Source organism: Oryzias melastigma, linkage group LG11 (genome assembly GCF_002922805.2).
Source record: "Oryzias melastigma strain HK-1 linkage group LG11, ASM292280v2, whole genome shotgun sequence".
Lineage (NCBI taxonomy): Eukaryota > Metazoa > Chordata > Actinopteri > Beloniformes > Adrianichthyidae > Oryzias > Oryzias melastigma.
In genome coordinates this window covers 2026355-2044065 of record NC_050522.1, presented here as the reverse complement: position 1 = coordinate 2044065, position 17711 = coordinate 2026355, and the positions used below count along the sequence as shown (strand labels likewise).

The window sequence follows — 17711 nt, the reverse complement described above, 5'->3', positions numbered from 1 at the left end:
TTCCAGAGAGCGAGGAGTAAAACTCAACCCAGAAAAGAGCACTCTCTGTGCCACAGAAGTCAGCTATTTTGGCCACCTCATCACAAAGGATGGTGTGAAACCCGATCCAGCCAAGATCGCTGCCCTTCGAGACATGCAGCCACCCAAAAACAAAGGTGTGCTAGAGACAGTTCTGGGTATGGTATTTGCACCCATGCTCTTAGACATTAATGCACCCATGTGCCACCTGCTAAAGGAGAAAAGCAAATTCATATGAAAGAACTGCTCACGAGAGAGCCAGGCTCAGTGTTGACTTATTTTGATCCTAGCAAAGAGCTCAGGCTACAGGTTGATGTGTCAAAATATAGCTTGGGTGCAGCCCTGTTGCAGGAGGGCAGGCCTATTGGCTACGCGTCAAAGTCGCTGACAGAGAGTGAAACTAACTATGCCCAGATCGAAAAGGAACTGTTTGCCAAACGCTTCCATCAGTACATTTACGGCCGTCACAGAAAACAAAAACTCACGGATATTTAGAAGCTATTCATTTGACAGCAATGCATTACCTGTAGCAGTAGAAGGCGTAATTCTTGCACTATTTACAGATTCATCTTGATAGATAATAACTATTTAATTTGAAGAAATATGTTCAAAATTTGTTTACTTCTTTCAACTAAAATCATTATAATTCAATTTACATTTATTTTAAGGAAATCGTGTTAAAATCGAAATCGTGAAATAAAATTTTCTTTATTTGCCAAATCCCCCTGCCCTACCCTAAAATATCCTGTAGAGCAAAAAGAACATTTATCCTGGGAAGAGATTAAAATGCATATGGGCAGTGAAGCGAGGAAATTGTGTTAAACAGCGTTCAGTTCTTTGTTTTCCCGGTCTAAATCCATTAATCGGCAGTTGCAGATCACCTTAACGGCCTTGTCACCATATTGTCCGACGTCACCATGAAAAGGGTCCACAACATCAGCCTTAAAATTGTGCATTTGTTTTGTAACTGTCCATGTGTTAAAATATTTTGGTAAAACATTAATTGGTTACATAAAAAAGTGGAGGTTTGCTTTAACCTATTTTGTAAAGATGTATTATGTGGTTTTTCAACAGGTCAGGTTAAGAAAGCCGATAAAGTCTTTATAGTAAATCTGATTCTTATTTTGGCACAATTCTATATCCACAATTGTAGGTACTCAGGGAGAAAACCATGTGTTGTTGCTTTCATTTGTGAATTCAATCTCTATATAGATGGTATCATTCGTTAAAATAAAAGAGCTGAGAAGACACTGTCAGTCTGTGGTATGTTTAATGTTTTAGCATAGATTGTAGCCCTCCCCCTTAATCAATGTTTCCGTTTAATACTCCTGTTTTTTTTTTTTTGTTTTTTTGGGGGTGCTTAAAATGTGTTCGACTTTTAAGCTAATCTTTAGCATTTAGCATGAACACTTCAGCGCTTTTAACCAGTGTCTAGCTTTTATTTGGTGATAAAGCAAGTCAGGATTGAGCGGTTTGCCTTCATAAATACAGTTTTACAATTTTTAATACATTTCTAAAATGTATTTAAAAATGTAAACCCTATTTTAAAGCGATTTGTTCCCTCTCAGTTAGCTTGGCATCCTGCATGTGCCGCACAGGTGAACCGCCATCAGTGATATCAAAGTTACGGAAACATTTTTGGTCAAATGAGAGTAAATGTTGCAGTTTACAACCACAGAAGCCCTACATGAGCCGACATTAGCCCCGCGGTGCACCTTACTTGATGGCGGCGGCCTCGGCGCCGCAGAGGCGGGCGGAAGGAGACGGCGCGCGGACTTGGCCTTCCTCGCGCGTGGCTCCTCTCTGCCTCGAGCGCCGCTAACACTTCTACCATTACTAAGATCGCGCCGTTTCGAGGATTTCCTCGAGGCTAGCGGCGCAGCGACAATTACTTTAGTCTTGCGGGGCATGTTGGTGGTTTTGGGGCCCGTCTGTAGGCGGCGCTCCTTTGGGTGTGGTTGAACAGCCTCCACATGCATACCTACGCGCTTCTCCTGCCTCGTGGAAGTGGCCCGCCCGTTTTCCGCGGTCTTCCTGTGTGATAAAACACCCCGGGGGGGTTTATTCCATCCCGAGTCTTCCAACATGGACGAGTCTTCCTCCTTCGGGGTGTCTGTCCTTGAGTTCGGGACTTTCCTCCGCCGTGGGGCTACTTTGACTCCAACCACGTCCTTCAGGGCGACTCGGTTGAGTTTGACTCTGCTAGAAGACTGGCTCATGTCGCCCATGAAGATGTCAGCGCTTCACCTACACTTTATATGCGGTGGTAGTGAAGGGAGCATGAAAATACAATGTTTTCTCGGATTAGTTAGGACCTCCGGCCCGCTGTACTCATGTTTGACGAGCCGCAGTCAGCTCTGCGCATGCGTAACAAGCTCCTGCTGGATTCCTTAAACGACTTATTTAAAATCAAAATGAAAACCGTTTTTGAATGTGTTTAAATCCACTTTATCTTGGATATTGATTTAATAACGATCCATTAAATATACATTAAAACATTACAGTTTTATTTTGGAACACAAAATAAAATAAATAATTGTTTTTCATGATTGAATCTAAAATAGAGAAACAGTTTATGACCATGATTGAAACAAAAACAACACTAAGAAAATTTTTTTCTTGTCATAATGGCAACTAATTTTATTTATTCACAGCGTTATTTTCGCAATTTAGTCACAAAATCTCCATTAGTGGGTCTTGTTCTTTTTATTTGTTTTAAATATTAAATTATTTCACATAAAATTCCCTAAATAAGATGCTTTTGTCTTAAAAAAAATAGAACCACAGGGACTTAGTATTATGCTTTGTTTCTGTGTTAACCTTTAAACAACAAGTTTGCAAAAATATCTGGAAAACCACTTGGTTGTTTTTCATGTAAAACCTGTGTCAAAGTTAAGGCCCAGGGGCCTGATCCGGCCCTCCAGGTAAGTCTGTCCGGCCCTCCAAATCATTTTATTGCTATTAATGACCCGATGTTATCTTGCTCTTATTTTTAACTTGGATAATTTTGAAAAAATATATTTTTATGGAGAGTAAAATATTGAAAGTTATTTAAGGTTTAAATTAATTTATTCTGGAATAATATTCCTGTCTTTTTATTATTCATAATTATTTTAAAAAGTTACGGTTTTTAAGTTTTATAAGTTGTCATTCTGCTGGCTTTTTGGACTATTTTGGCATTTACAAAGATTTTATTAGGCTAGTTTGTAGTTTAGCTAATATTTCTGCTACATGCTAGCGGTTTTGGCTAACCTAAGTTGTTTTTTAGACTAATTTGGTATTTAGCTAATTTAGCTGGCTATCAGCTTCAGCCTTATCAACTATCAGCTTCAGCATTTTCAGCTATCAGTTTCAGCGTTTTTAGCCATCAATTTCAGCATCTTCAGCGGCCAAATTCAGCTTACAGCATTCACACTAGTATTATCACAGGTAATGATATATATCTAGTTCATATATGTTAAAAAGTTATGTTTTAAAGTTTTGTAAATGTAGTTTTAGAGTGTTAAATAAATGTTTATCCTGTTTAACCCGCGACCTAAAGTGTGTTTTGGATTTTGTCCCCTTGTGTGATTGAGTTTGACCCCTGATTTAAAGTCTTGCTTAGAGAGAAAGAAATGCCTCCACCCAGCCAATTTTAAAACAATGAGTCACTTTTTCTTACAAAATGCAGTCACAAATGTACTGTGTTGTCATAATCTGCTCAAAAACAACTTATTTGACCCATTCAGGCAAAAATCAAGGATTTACTTGTCCGTTTCCAACAAGACTTTAGAGTAAAACATTGAAGATGTGACACAAATGAAGAGTTCAGTGATGCAACTAAAAGTTAAAAGGGCAAAAAAAAGAAGAAGTGATTGAAAAAGCATCACTAAGAGCAATAAAAGTGACACAAAATGACTTCTGTGGTTAGAAAAAAAGAGCTTTAAAAACAGTGCTTTACTTTATTTTAAACTTAATGGAATTAAAAGGAAGAAATACAGAAAATGTATTTTTAATTCCTTCTGATATATAATTTTGTTATTTAATTACTTTGTGGGTCAACATGTTTAGTTTTGCATAAACTGTCCTGTCTCATCGAAGTCCACAATCTACACATTTATTGATGTAAAATCTATAAAGTGTTTAAAGTCAAACATTAGCATACAGCAGGGAAAGGAGAATTCAATCTCATTAACAGGAATTTGAAACTGTTTAGGAGAGCTAACATTACTGCCAGTATTTGTCTCGTTTTTTTCATCAGATCTGTGTGTGTTTGTGGCTTTAATTTTAGGCTGCCCTTTAAAGCAGGTGCACACACTTTCAGTCATTTACTAAATGAACTAAATTGATTAAAATGCCTTTGTATTTTGAGTGAAAACTTTAACACACCTTGTTATAGAAATGTAATGTTTCACTATAAGAAATTAAAGGGTGTTATTTCCACCACAAACAAGAGTGAAAAGATGTCTGAAAAAGGATGATATATCTATTTGAGTTTTATTCAAAACAAAAGCACATTTATTTAGGATGTTTTATCATCTACATCAGAGCCGGAGCATCAGGAACCAAAGCTGGGAATGTCATCAGACCCTGTGAGGTCTGCGGCGTGAGCGGCGGCGATGAGACCCTGGTGTTGGGAAGTAGCCGGTCCCTGGACTGTGGCGGCCTGATTCACAACACCAGCTGTCCCTCCGCACCGAGTCAGCAGATGGCGCTCTGACGGAGGGAGAACCAGAGCATTCCACTTGGGCGAGCCCTCCCCGGGGGGCACAGACTCAGCTCTGCATCTGTGGACAGACAAACGTGCAAAGATAAGACAAACAAACGCAGGAACTCCCTCCGGGCTCTTCTACTGCAGATCTAGCAAATGTTGAAGTTTCTGCTCGACCTCGCTACACCTGCCAGGCAGCAGACACCCACATCCCCGCGCTCAGAAGCTCTGATGCTCTTGCTCTCCAGAAAAAACGGTCTCTATGCAAATGTGATAATCACAGCGGGCACTGATGACTGTGTGTGTACGTACAGTGAAGAGGGATATAAGCTTTTACTTAGCATACCAAATGAGTTGGGATTAGAAGCAGATAAAGAGCAGAGTGAGAGGTCACTCAGAATTTGGCTTCTGTGGAGCTCTTGAAATCTTCCTGACTGCTCTCACAGTGAGTGATAAACGTGTGCGGCGGCGGCGATGGCGAGCAGCAGAGTTATACGCATGGTGAGGAGATTTGAACCACATGAGGACGCACCTGCATGTCATGCAGCTGCTTCAAAGTCCAGGGATTTTGATGCATGCCTGTATCAATCCACTTCAGCTCCAAAATGACCTTTTTTTTAGCATCTACTTGAAAGCAAAACATATGGAATTAAATGTTGGCGTCGTTTATTTATTTATTTGGGGGGCGGTAGAAAAGATTCAGGAGATCTGCAGGGAAGCAGCTCTTCCTTTTGCCAGATGTTGAGAGGACGACTTCCTCATTTGCACATTTCCAGCACAGTATAGAGGAAACGGAGCGTAAAGCGTGCATTTGCGCACTCTTTCTTTGTGTTGGGCCTGCCAAGGCGCTGGAGGTGCACAGCAGGCGTTTTTTCTCCTCTGTCCACAGAAAAATCTCTCTGGAGAAAATCTATGCATTTCATATAGGGATGAGTAATTCTGAAGCAGTAAAGGAGCTCCTTCTGACACTTTTTAAATTAGACATTTTCCTTTGTCTGTGAATTCACTCCAATTCCATATGAAACCTCTGAAAATGTTTGCGCGTCGAGCCGTTTTCCTGGATTGTCGAATGAGGACCGAGGTGGAATAATGTGGCTGTCGTTAAAACCCCTTCATCCTGGCAGTGTACATTGTGCAGAGAAGTGGCGAAAGCCCCGCAGACGTGGCAGGAAGAAGAGAATCATTGATATTCGTCTTGCATTCGCATCTTTGTCTTTGTCTTTCACTGGACCGGTGTGAAGCTGACGGGAACAGGAGCTGAATTCCTTTAAATAGCCCAGCCTGCCTCATCATATGGTTGCCATGGCAGCCAGCCCCTCAATTCGAGATAACATCCACATGCTCAGAGACCCCCTCCACCTGAAAGCTATAGATCTGCGCCGCTGCTGGCAGCGCGTATAGATTGCCGCCACTTCGAGTGTGAGAAATTGTGAATATTTAGCAATTTATTCCAGTAAATTTGACCCGCCGTCTCTTTTCCTGGAGGTTAGAAAAAAGGATAAAAGACTGCAGAGGTAAAGAAAGATTTTGGAGATCAGAAGTGAAACAGATGGGTGAACAGCTGCAGGATGATTCATGGAGAAAGGAAGTCTCCAAAAAGGAAACGAATGAAGAGTGACTTTTATTTTTTAAAAACCCAGAAACAGGAAAGAAGTCCTCGATAGGGACGGAATAAAAATGGATCACCTCTTTTTAACGGCATTCCTTTCCTTTGCTAATAGCTCCCTCTTCTCGCTGCATTCATTTTTGCCACCTCTTTTTCCATCTCTTCCCCTGGTTCCTGCTGTTCCCAACCCCCATCCTTTGTCTGGCATCCTCCTTCCTCTCTTCAGTTTTTATTCCAGCTCTCAATTAGTCAGAAGTTTGGTCCGGGGTCAAACGAGACGGCGAGAAGCCGCGTGACCAGCTGGGCTTGTGAGGATGGACCTCTCCTGAATCGCTCCCATAAGTGCACTTAGGAAACTATTGTGGAGCTCAAAGGTGTGAAATCTGCTGGGGGGTGGGGGTGGGGGGCATTTTCATGGTATCAGAACGTAAAGAGCTTTTTAATGCCGTCATGGACTCGATCTGAAACCAATTTCACTATTAAATTACACGTGGAGCCATTGGGAGGGAGACCATGGTTCATGTAGATAGTAGAAAGGAATCGATGAAACCTGTGGATGTTCATGACACGCTTCTGGAACAGAAAGAATCTGGAAATGGGTCTGAACATTACAAGGAACAAAGGCTGGTCGAGATGTAAAAGACTCCAAATGAATTAACGTGATCAGAATAAAGCAGACAGACAATCTCAAACATATAAAGGTCTTTCTTGCTAAAACTTTGGGTTGTTGCTGCAAACGCCGGTGCAGAAATGGACGCTGAGAGGAGAGGTCAAACAGAAGTCGATAAAGACGGCACCCTCCATTTCCTCTGGAAGCAGGGCAGGCTGATTGCATTTGAGTGAGCTGGGCGCGCCTCAGCATCTCTTAATGCGTCTGTAAATTGAGTTGGAAAATGACAATGTCTGTTGCATGCGCTTGAGATAGAAGCCAGGGAGGCAAAGAGCATGGAGAACATCCTGCCCCCGCCGCGTTCAGACCCGCGCCTCAACCCAGACCTGCTCCTGCCGCCTCCTTTCTTTTCTGTCAACTTTTCTGATTCTTTCTCCCATCCTCTGTTCTTCCAGTGAGGTTCTAACCTCAAACTCCTGAGTGGCGGTCTATGCTTTGATGGCAGTGTGTTGTTAGAGGGTCGGCATCTGGAGCAGCAGGGATATAAATGCTAGATTAGCATCCGCTTCCTTAGAAATAAGTCAAACATTTTTACTCTATTGGTACATTTTTTTTAAATGAGCAAAATATTCTGCCAATGGAGTCAGAAAACTGGCCTTATCAAAAACTCTTATTTAAAGAAAAACATTAAGACATGTTTTGTCAAACTATAATTTGCTATCTAAAAACATCCAGTAGCATCTCTAAAGACACAAATTAAGTCAATCTGGGCTCTTTTTGCTTTCTTAACCCTAGAAAACTATCGCCGGGTGATTTTCACTCAACCAAAAGTATTTACATGATTTCCAATATAATGCATTTTTCTGAGTGTCACGTTCCCTGGATAAAGTCATACATGTCCCAGGAATGGGAGGACCAAAGACCAAGTCTCCAGTATCATTATTTATTTTTTGTTGAATTTCTTTGTCCTCAAATTCTTAATTTTTTCAAGCATGTTTTTAGGATCTTCCTATGCTGATATTTTCCATTTCCTTATATAAACCACAGTTGGAAATAAAAGAAAGCTACTGTAATTTATCATGTGACAATTATGACAAATACTTTTTATTGGATATATTACATCAGGTAAAAATTACCCGGCAAAACCTTTAAAAGCTAAAGTGGTCCAGGGTTAAGGTTCAGCTTTTGCATAAACTGAAAACTCCAACGAGGTGTACACACAAACACGCTCTCTGAAGACTACACGGTTTCCCCTTTACTCTGATATTTCTAACCTTTGGTGCAATGACTCTTAAAAAGATCCTCCAAACAGTCTAACGTTGACCAGACATGGACAGATTCTGTAAATTCGACATGGTTCCTCTCCTATGAAAATATGCTTTCATGTAGAAAGGAGATTTTTAGCAGCTTTACTGCCTCTTATTTCACGGATGTAATGTTTTAGCGAGGACACACCCTTCCCCTGGCTGAGCGGCACTACACTCCATTTGTCCTGACTGTCCCCGCATGACCACCCCGTCACTGTGCAGGCCTGACACATGCCCAGCTGCGATATCCCGACAGCTGATTCACTTCAGCTTCGACAGGAGATGGAAGTTCCTGCATTTCTGGAATTGTAATCAAAAAGCCGCTGATCCTTAATTGAGTAGAGAAGGAAGATGTGAGGATGTCCAGGAAGAAAAATGGCCAAGTCGAGGCTTCACGGGGTTTTACAGATGTCTGCACTTTTACTTTTTATGTTTCCTTTCTTGTAAAGTTTTGATGGTCTGTAAGTGCACATCAATAAATTTACAAATGCAGTAAGATGTTTGCAGACGTGCCAGAGGAGCACTAACCCTGATGACTCCTGCAGGTGGCCCCGCCAGCTGGATGGGTGGGTGGGATGACTGGTGAAGCAGAGGAGCGGGTGCTGATGAGGAGCAGAGAAACAACAAGGTCAGCCGTTTGACACGACGCAGTCAGCATCTGAACCCCGGCCCGCGGTCCCGAGACCCATCCGGCCGGGACCACGCAGGAGGGCCGATTGACGCCTCGTCTCCAACGATAATTATGGATTAGCAGACACACCCTGACACAAAGCCGTCATCAAAGCAGAAAGCACACGGCGTCAGGCTGGGATGTATGCACACATGCGCAGCTCGTCAGACCTACACTCCGGTCGGCCATCACAGACAGCGTGCTGGCTCGGCAGCCATTTTGCAGGACCGCTGTGGAAGGTTCAATTAGGGTAATTGTTGCTTACGTCGTTTCAGTCAACAGAAAGTCTTTTCTGTCACCTGCTGTCACACAATGAAGAAACCTGCCGCCCCTCCCTGCAGAAGTCCGGCGTGCTGAAGGAATGATGGGAAGTTGCTGCACAGACCGGTATGGATGCCATAGTGGCAATTAGGAGGGGGGGGGGGCACGCCCCTGCAGCCTGTTGGTGCTCGAGTAGACAAAGAGTTTACTCCAATAATTCATTTGTGAAAATGCAGTGAAAGCGGCGGTTCTGCACCGTCACTGAGTGGGCGGATGACCTGGACACTTGCATGTCACGAGTCTCCACCCATCTCCACCCTTTCTTCCCCCCGTCTGCCTCAAACATGGCGTGTGAAGAGACAAAAAAGGTGTCTTTTTTCTTCTCGTTTCCCTCTGCAGTCACATGGGCAGCGCTTCACCAGAGGCCACCTCGGGTTAAGGCGAAATGACGCCGCGGCGGACACAAAGAAGGGATTGACGCTTTGGCGTTGGGGTTGTCGCGGCACCACACCTTTGCAGGACGGTCCTCCCCTTTGTCTGGTTCAGAGATGGCAAACAGATCGGCATATTGTGCTCTGGCTGACGTGCACGTGCTGTCATCTGCCGTGCACATGACCGTTACCGTGTCATGTGTGCGGCAGATGACCACGATGCTGAAACCGCGGTCTGCACGTTACAGTAGTGTCATGACCGTCAGCCACGTTCCCACCCCCACCCCTCAGACTGTGTCCTCAGAACACCCCCACCCTCCCAACCCCCACTGACCGGCTGATCATCTCCTCAGTTTAGGGATGGGGGGTCGGATTTATCATCTCTTTTCCCGATCAGATATGATCGGTGAGATGAAGAACTTTCCCACGCATCAGCGCCAGACGTGAGGGGGCTTTTGTCTCCTCACACTCACATATACTGTACACTGGCAGAAGTGACACACAATGAAATATCTGCTCATGCGTGGAGATGAAACCATCTGAGCAAGCAAACCTGTCAATCCATCCCTGCATGGAAGCAGAGTGCAGTCATTGGGTGAAAGTGTGTGAGAATGTGTCTGCATGTCATCAGACTCACCTGGCGGCCCCCCTGGAGCTGGTCGTTGTGGGAATGAGCCCGGTTTGTCCCTCCTCCCTTCCACTCCTCTCACTGTCTTCTGCTGTAGTACAGCATCTGTAGCTACACCCTAACACTGTCAGAACGGGGGGTGGTGGTGGGGGGGACCACAGCCAGAGGAGGGGGCTTTTATCCTGCCCGCTGGGTCGTACCACCTGCCACCACGAGACACGGGGACGTCGAGCCGCAGGGCGGGCAGGCGGCCCGCCGAGCCGACCCCGAACCCCCCTGCTGTCTGAGCCGCGATGGTCCGCTCCAGCTCCCGCCTCTCTGATTGGCTGACGTGCTTCCTCCTTCATCAAAATGTAAAATTCCAAGACAGAGAGTAGTGCATCGCTGGTGTGTGAGAAAAAGAGAGAAAGACAGACATTAGCACAGAAGAAAATGTCTTTCTGAGTGTGTGTGATTGTGTTTGTGCGTGTTGCGTCAGAGACACAATACACAGGATGCCATTGTCTGTGTGGGTGTGTGGTGGAGGAAGAGGTAGTCGAGGGAGAGACGGAAGACAAAGAGGCATGGAAGGATGTAGTGAGCGATGGGGGGTGGCCTGTCATCATTAGTCTCTGCGGCGGCGGTGGCGTTCAGCTGCAGAACAACTTGTCAGTCAGTTTCTGTAACAACATGTCACGGCGCACACGTTCCCTCCAGGGAACAGTCGTAACCTTTCACCCTTTCAGGATCAATCCACTGATTCCTGGAACTGGATAAAGGCAAACATTTATAAGGGGGGTTGTGTGTCTGTGTGAGTGTGTGGCTCAGCAGTGAAATAGTGCTGACTCACTGCATGCCCGGGAACACAAACTTACAAAGATCTCCAGGAAGGGGTGACGTTAACCCTTTAACACCAGATTTACTGTAATTTTTTGGTTGTTAACACAATCATTCCAGTAGATGGTGAAGGAGAAAAGCGGCATGAGCCGCTTTTCTCCTTCACCATCTACTGGAATGATTGTTTAACGTTGGGAAAGTTACAGTACGTTAAAGATTTTGTGTTTAAGCGTCACCGGCGACGCCTCCAGTGTTAAAGGGTTAAAGGACGGTTTCAGAGCAGGCAGCCTTCTCCTTTGTTTCTGCCTTCTTCTCCGTCTCTCCTGCTGCCGATTTAATTACCTTCTATATTTATCGGAGCTGGAGATGCTATTTCGGTTTTGAGACTCTTGTCACTGATACCAGGAGGCGAGATTTTTCAGAATGAGAGCACTGGGGGCCGTGATACTCCGAACAAGAGCACTGTTGTTAACCCCATGAAGGAGGACGTGTCGCACTTGAAATGCAGAACGCGCGTTTGTGTGTTTCCCTGAGAAGTTTGCGAGCAGAAGGTGTGGTCTGGCCTTCACCGCTCTGCATTTTCACAGAGAAAAGGCGACCTAAACTCAGGTGCAGCGGTGCTCAAAGCCACACAGTATAGATCGCTGTCCTCCATGTTTGCTTGTGATTTATGGATGCTCTTCAGTAGAGGCCACATTCATTTGGGAGATGATGGCCATATTGATCTGATAAACAGTTTCATTTACTGCCAAAGCCTGCCATTCATATGAGTGAACACACTCCCCCACACAAAGCAAAGACATAGATTCACAGCAGGAATAACCCAGCTTTCTGCTTCATCAATTCCCCACCTCCTCCACGTCTGCTTCTCTCTTTCTCCGCTCTTTCTTTTCTCCTCCCCCCAGGCCACCTCACCCTCTTCTCATGTCAGCATGCTTTAACTCCTTCCTCCTCATTTCTACCAGCAACCTTCTTCTCCATCTTCTCTCATCTTTTCACTAAAGCATCAGACGTTTCCTGTAAATACGTTGAAGAGATGATGGACATGAACACCAGCTTAGAGAATCCTGAAATCAAACAAATCTCAGGCTGGATTATATGTGCAAACCTTAAGCCCAGAAGGAAAAAGAAGTGAGCTGCATATGTGCACATAAATCTATCCGTGGAGGTTTTCAGTAAGGGTCTGTGGTAACATCCCTGTATGTAAGGCAAGGATGTAAGGCAAAACTGCGCATGCGCAGCCACAGAAAAATGGATGTGAGGAGCATGAAGATGTCCTCTGTCACACAACTCTTCAGGAATATGAAGGGAGACAGGAGAACCTGGAGAGTGAGCATCAGCAGACTGATCCAGATGGATGCTTGCTACAGTAGTGTTATTATTCGTTAAAACAACTTGATTCCTGAAGCTCCGCCTGCCACTGCTTGTTGGTGCCTCCCATTTCATGACATCATCTTTCCTTTCTTCATTCTTGCACAAAAATAAACAGGATCCACATTTTTTCAAAGATGGATGCACATACCATATTTCTGTCTTCAGCAACCCCAGCAATCACTACACTGCTTCACAACACAAACACACTCGCCATCTGTACTGTGCCTGACCAGGGGAGAAACTGGGTGTTGGCGTTAGTCTGGGGCGGAGCTGTCAGAGGAGACTCTTCCTGAAAGGGGCGGTCTCACTCAGTGACATCAGCGAATGAGGACCCACTTGTTTTCATGGGTATGGGAGGGGCTGCCACTGAGAGAGCAGGTTTAGAGGATTACTCAGAAATGTGTGAATGGATCAAAATAGCACTTTGGGTTCTTTAAAGTGAGGACTGAACCGTACCATACACCTAAAGGCTCAAAAAGTTTAAGATACCACCATTGTCCTATTTTACAGACACATTAACTGACTGTTAACCTGGAAGAACTTCATCAAGTTTTCAAACCACTGTCTGTTACATAAAATCATTTATGGTTTGTCAGTTTGTAACCGTTCGAACCAGTTTACAACGATTCGTGCCAGGGTCAGCCTGTGTATTGTCCCTCTGCAAAGAAGTGTCAAAAAAACCTTCTCAGTTACAGCAGCACAGGACTGGAACTCTGTCCCTCAGAACATCAGAGAACAGGAATCACTTTTGTTCTTTAAAAAACATGTTAAGAACTGGCTGGTGACACATCCGACACATCGACATTTGTCCCTCATCCTTCATTTCGCTGACTAAATAAAGAAATAAAGAAAAAGTGAACCACTATTAAACCAATAAATATTCTCTCCTCTCCATCATAGTTCAGACTGTAGAAAGGTGGAATAAAAAGTCACGTTCTATGTGGGTCTCCATCGGTGTTTCTGATAGTGTTTGGGGGGCCGGGACAAATGTGGAGGCGGGTCTGATCTGGCCTGCGGCCTGTAGTTTGGGGACCCCAGCCTTAAGACTTAAACCTTTGAAGACGTCCCATTTTGGGTTTTATTACCACAGCTGTAAATTTTCTCAACTTTTATTTCTCTGTCAGAAATAAAATGGCATATCAAAAAAGAGCTCGGGTCTTAAGAGGTTAAATCACAGAGCTAGCACTTAGCACAGTTAGCAGCTGCTGTGCAGCCGCCTGTCTGTCAGCAGCACAGAGAAACCTTTCTGTTGAAATGCCTTTTTAGGTTGATGCTTAGCCTCCTGCTCTCTGCTGCTATGATCCATTCATGACATGCACACTTCTAGTGGAGTATTTGTCCACAAAAGTAAGCTTGAAATATAAAGTGCTGATCATAGTAAGAATAAATTAAATATCCAATACTGATCAAGGGACAACATCCATAATCAATCGAGTCTTAAACAACGAGATCCGGCCCAATTTTTGATCACGTGATCTGATCCGGATATCCCTATTTATGTTGATAACATTGATTATTCTAAAGCAGTGTTTCTCAAAGGGTGGGGCGGCACGGTGCGCTGGCAGGGGGGCGGGACAACCTGCAGCAGGAGAGATGGAGAGCGCACAGGTGTAACAAGAGACAACATCAACACAAAAACATAAAGAAAATGAGAGACATTAGAGAAAAATAAAAATCCGGGACCGTTTGACTTTTACTGATGATATGAAGGAAGAGAGTCTGCAGGAAATGATTCTTTCTGGGTCCACGACTTAGAACTGAGAGGATCTTCTGTAGAACAGAGCAGATCATTCCTGACAGAAGAAACCAGATCAGCTCCTCAAAGATGAATTTCTAAATGACGACAGTGAATAAAAGTCTGTTTTTATTGGGTTTTAATGTGTATTTTGGGTTGTAGATGTTTCACTTCAAATGTGTTTGAAAGGAAAAAGCTTTAAATGTAGAAAACTAAATTGTTAATAGTTAGTTTTTGTTTTTTAATTTAATTTTGAACATTTGATCTGACAGGGATAAATAACAGCATATACATAATATACACTTTATATGAATAGAAACAACATGTTTACATTACGTATTGATTTTCTCCACAATCCTACATGATAATAAATTAAATAAAACAAAAAACAATCATTTTATAGCTGAAAGATCCGGATGTTTTTAGTGAGTCGATTCAAAAGATGTGAATCTTTGAGAGGAGCCAGAACTCCCATCACTACTGTGGAGGGAAATACATCTATTTTTTTTTATAAGTAAGTAAAGACTGATTAATTAGAAGTTTGTCTGTTTTTTTGTCATTATTCTTTAATAATAATAAAGGTATCATGATTTGATTTATTCATTTATGGTTTTAAATTGAACTAAAGACATGAATAAAATGATTTTAAAAGTCTTCCTTAATTCAGTTTCTGGCATTTCAATTCAAAAATCTGTGTGTGTGAGGGCCGGGTGTGTGACAGTGAGTCTGGGAAACTGACTGTGTTCACATGTGTGGTCGTGTTTGTGTGTATTTTGGGCAATTTTGGCATTTACTAAGATTTTTTAGGCTATTTAAGATTTAGGGGATTAGCTGATATTTCAGCTACTTGCTAACCGTTTTGGCTAATTTAAGCTTTTTTCAGTTTTTTGGGGGTTATTTTGACATTTAGCTAAAACTTTAGCCTTATGCTAGCTGTTTCGGCTAAATTAGGCATTTTACAATTGTTTTTGGTTAATTTGGAGTTTAGCTAATCTTTCAGCTGCATGCTAGCTGTTTTGGATAACTTTGGCTTTTTCTTAGTTTTTTTAGGCCAATTTGGAGTTTGGCTATTATTTCAGCTACACACTAGCTGTTTTGGCTGACCTAAGTTTTTTAATTTTTTTTTTTTTGCTTTTTTGCTAATTTGGCATTTAAGTAATATTTTAGCTGACTGTCAGCTTCAGCGTTTTTAACAATCAATTTCAGCATCTTCAGCTGCCAATTTCAGCTTACATCATTCACACTAGCATTAAAAGGATAAGCCAAAAGGTGAACAACAACATTATCACAGGTTAAAAGTTATGGTTTTAAAGTTTTAAAAATGTAGTTTAGAGTGTTCAATAAATGTTTTTCCTGTTTGACCTAAGGTGTGTTTTGGATTTTGGCCCCTTGTGCGATTGAGTTTGACACTCCTGGTGTACACAATCACAGCCCTCGAGGGCCATGTCATACATGTTTTCAAATCAACCTGCCATTGGAGCTCCTTACTGGCTAAACACACCTCATCCAGGATTTCAGGAAAAGCAGCAGGAGGCCTCGAGGACTGGATTTTTACTCCCCGGTGTACATGTTTACATGTGTTGTGTGTGTGCTGTCTCTGTGTGGAACAGTAAATACAAAAGTTTCCACTGTGTTTATCTGCAGCGACATGCACAATATGAAATAAAGACCCGTCTGTCAATGTTATGAATTTACATTTTTAATGATGATGTCAGGTATTAATCTGCCACTAGAGGGACAACGTCTTCCTCAGATTCACTGTAATAATTGGTGTGAGAGGCCAATTGGTTTTAATTAGCTCTTCTGTTAATTTTTAAATGAGTTGGAGTTCGTGGTGAGGAGCTTCATGTTGAGGCTCTAAATGGTGGGGTGAACACAGATCATCATTCCTTTCTGAAACATAAATAGAAGCATGAAACTCTATTGGAAGCATACATTTGGTTAAAGCTCCCTGAAATGCATTAATGTGCATCTCGCTGCAGCATTTGTCAGTAAATAGATAATGTCAAAGAAGTGGAATTGGGGAGAATATACAGTGATGAGTGCACAACTTATTCACTCTCCCTCTGCTGCCCCCCTCCAAACACACACTAGAAAGCTTTCAGTTTCTAAATCAATCCCACATCTGTAGCTAATGCAGTGCTGGGCACTCTTCAGGAAGCATTAGGCCTATTAGTCAAAGTGCGTACGCATTCCTGCATGTGTTTGTGTGTCTAATGTGCAGAAGCCGCACATTCAGCAGGAGCCCATCTCTGTGGATCTTGTGAGGTCAGCAGGTGCAACAGGGAATGAGGGACCTTCTTATTGAGTGTGTGTGCATGCCCCCCTCCCTCTCTGGCCCCCACGGGCTCTTTACCATTCTAAATTTATCCTGCATTTACTGGAAGACAGTGGACAGACGGAGAGACGGGGACGTTTGGACACTGGAGTTTGAATGTCTTCCTGGATCACTTACTGATCAAAGGGAAGCTGCTGCTGCTGTTTTAGCCATATTTATCTGACATAAGTTCAGCAGAGACATCATTTCATTCCCAGCCCGATAAATGATCATTCAGCTCCAGATGAGGAGAAAGACATTTCTGCTCTGTGAAACAGCAGCGAACATCTGGAGAGGCAACGCAGCACAAGCAGCACACCCTCTGGTTGCTAAGCAGTGCTGGTCTGTAAGAACATCACACTGCTGAGCAGCATAATGAAGACCTCCATCGCCTCTCATGCACAAGCGTGCACGAAGCTGCAGTGTGAATGCATTTCAATCACATTCATACAATGTTCTGCTGTTCCCCAGACTCATGGGATCTGGGTTTGCCCTGCAGGATCAGAGCTGGACCTTTTACTGACATCCTCACCTTCAGTCTGTGCAGACAATCACTTTAGTTCTTTTAACTTGTTTCAATTTGGGAGGGAGAAGCCATCTTAGTCTGCCGTTTTTAATGAGTCTGTGGTTTAGATTGAATTGGGCGAGAAATGCTGCTGGTCATGCATCAAACATCAACTTCTAAATGTGTCTTCATAGGAAGAACCAAAGGCTTTCCTCCCTTTAGACTTACCACATTTTCTAGGGCTGGGTATCAATTACCACAAATGATTTGATTCAATTGACAAGAGCTCAAATTGACTCAATTATGATTTTTTTCGATTCTTTCAATTTCAATTTTGAGTTTACACATTTATACACATTTATTTAGAAATACATTAATAATCTACTATATGTTTTGAATATATTTATATTAATCTGATCCAGTTCACATACTGTAAATGTATCAGTGAAATAATGAGATTGTTAATATCATCCAGAGTTCCATGGATTCTCTAAAGGAGAAGTTCTAACTATAATGTTCAGATCATTAACATTGTAAACATTGTTCTGCTTCTCCTGGAGGACGTTTTAGTTTGACCACTAGGTGGTGATCACGCTATATCAGGAGAGTCAAACTCAATCACAAGGGGCCAAAATCTAAAACACACCTTAGGTCACGGGCTGAACAGAATAAACATTCATTGAACACTCTAAAACTACATTTTTAAAACATTGAAACCAAAAGTTTTCAACATAACTATGAAC

At 42.8% G+C, this 17711-nt stretch overlaps 2 protein-coding genes across 7 annotated transcripts in view; both read right to left on the bottom strand.

Annotated features, from left to right (window-relative positions):
• topaz1 (testis and ovary specific PAZ domain containing 1) overlaps positions 1-2391 on the bottom strand; it is a gene marked incomplete in the record, with an annotated part of 32422 nt that extends 30031 nt beyond the window's left edge. The window contains 1 exon segment of the mRNA XM_036214273.1: positions 1739-2391. Coding sequence (XP_036070166.1) covers positions 1739-2246 — 508 coding nt within the window.
• Positions 2392-4475: 2084 nt separating this feature from the next.
• The window catches only part of LOC112136329, a 26874-nt gene continuing 13638 nt past the window's right edge, over positions 4476-17711 (bottom strand). For 2 of the 6 annotated variants that reach the window (XR_002917331.2, XR_002917332.2), the window contains exons 3-5: positions 10231-10605; positions 8760-8833; positions 4476-4784 (exon numbers count right to left, since the gene is read on the bottom strand). Coding sequence is in view for 3 of the 6 variants with exons in the window: in XM_024257950.2 (XP_024113718.1) it covers positions 4556-4784; positions 10231-10605; positions 11953-11993 (645 nt within the window). In the remaining 3 variants the exon portion in view is untranslated. Of the gene's footprint in view, positions 4785-8759; positions 8834-10230; positions 10606-11888; positions 12055-17711 lie in introns of all 6 variants that reach the window. The other 4 variants (XM_024257950.2, XM_024257951.2, XR_002917333.2 and 1 more) reach the window with 3 other exon arrangements.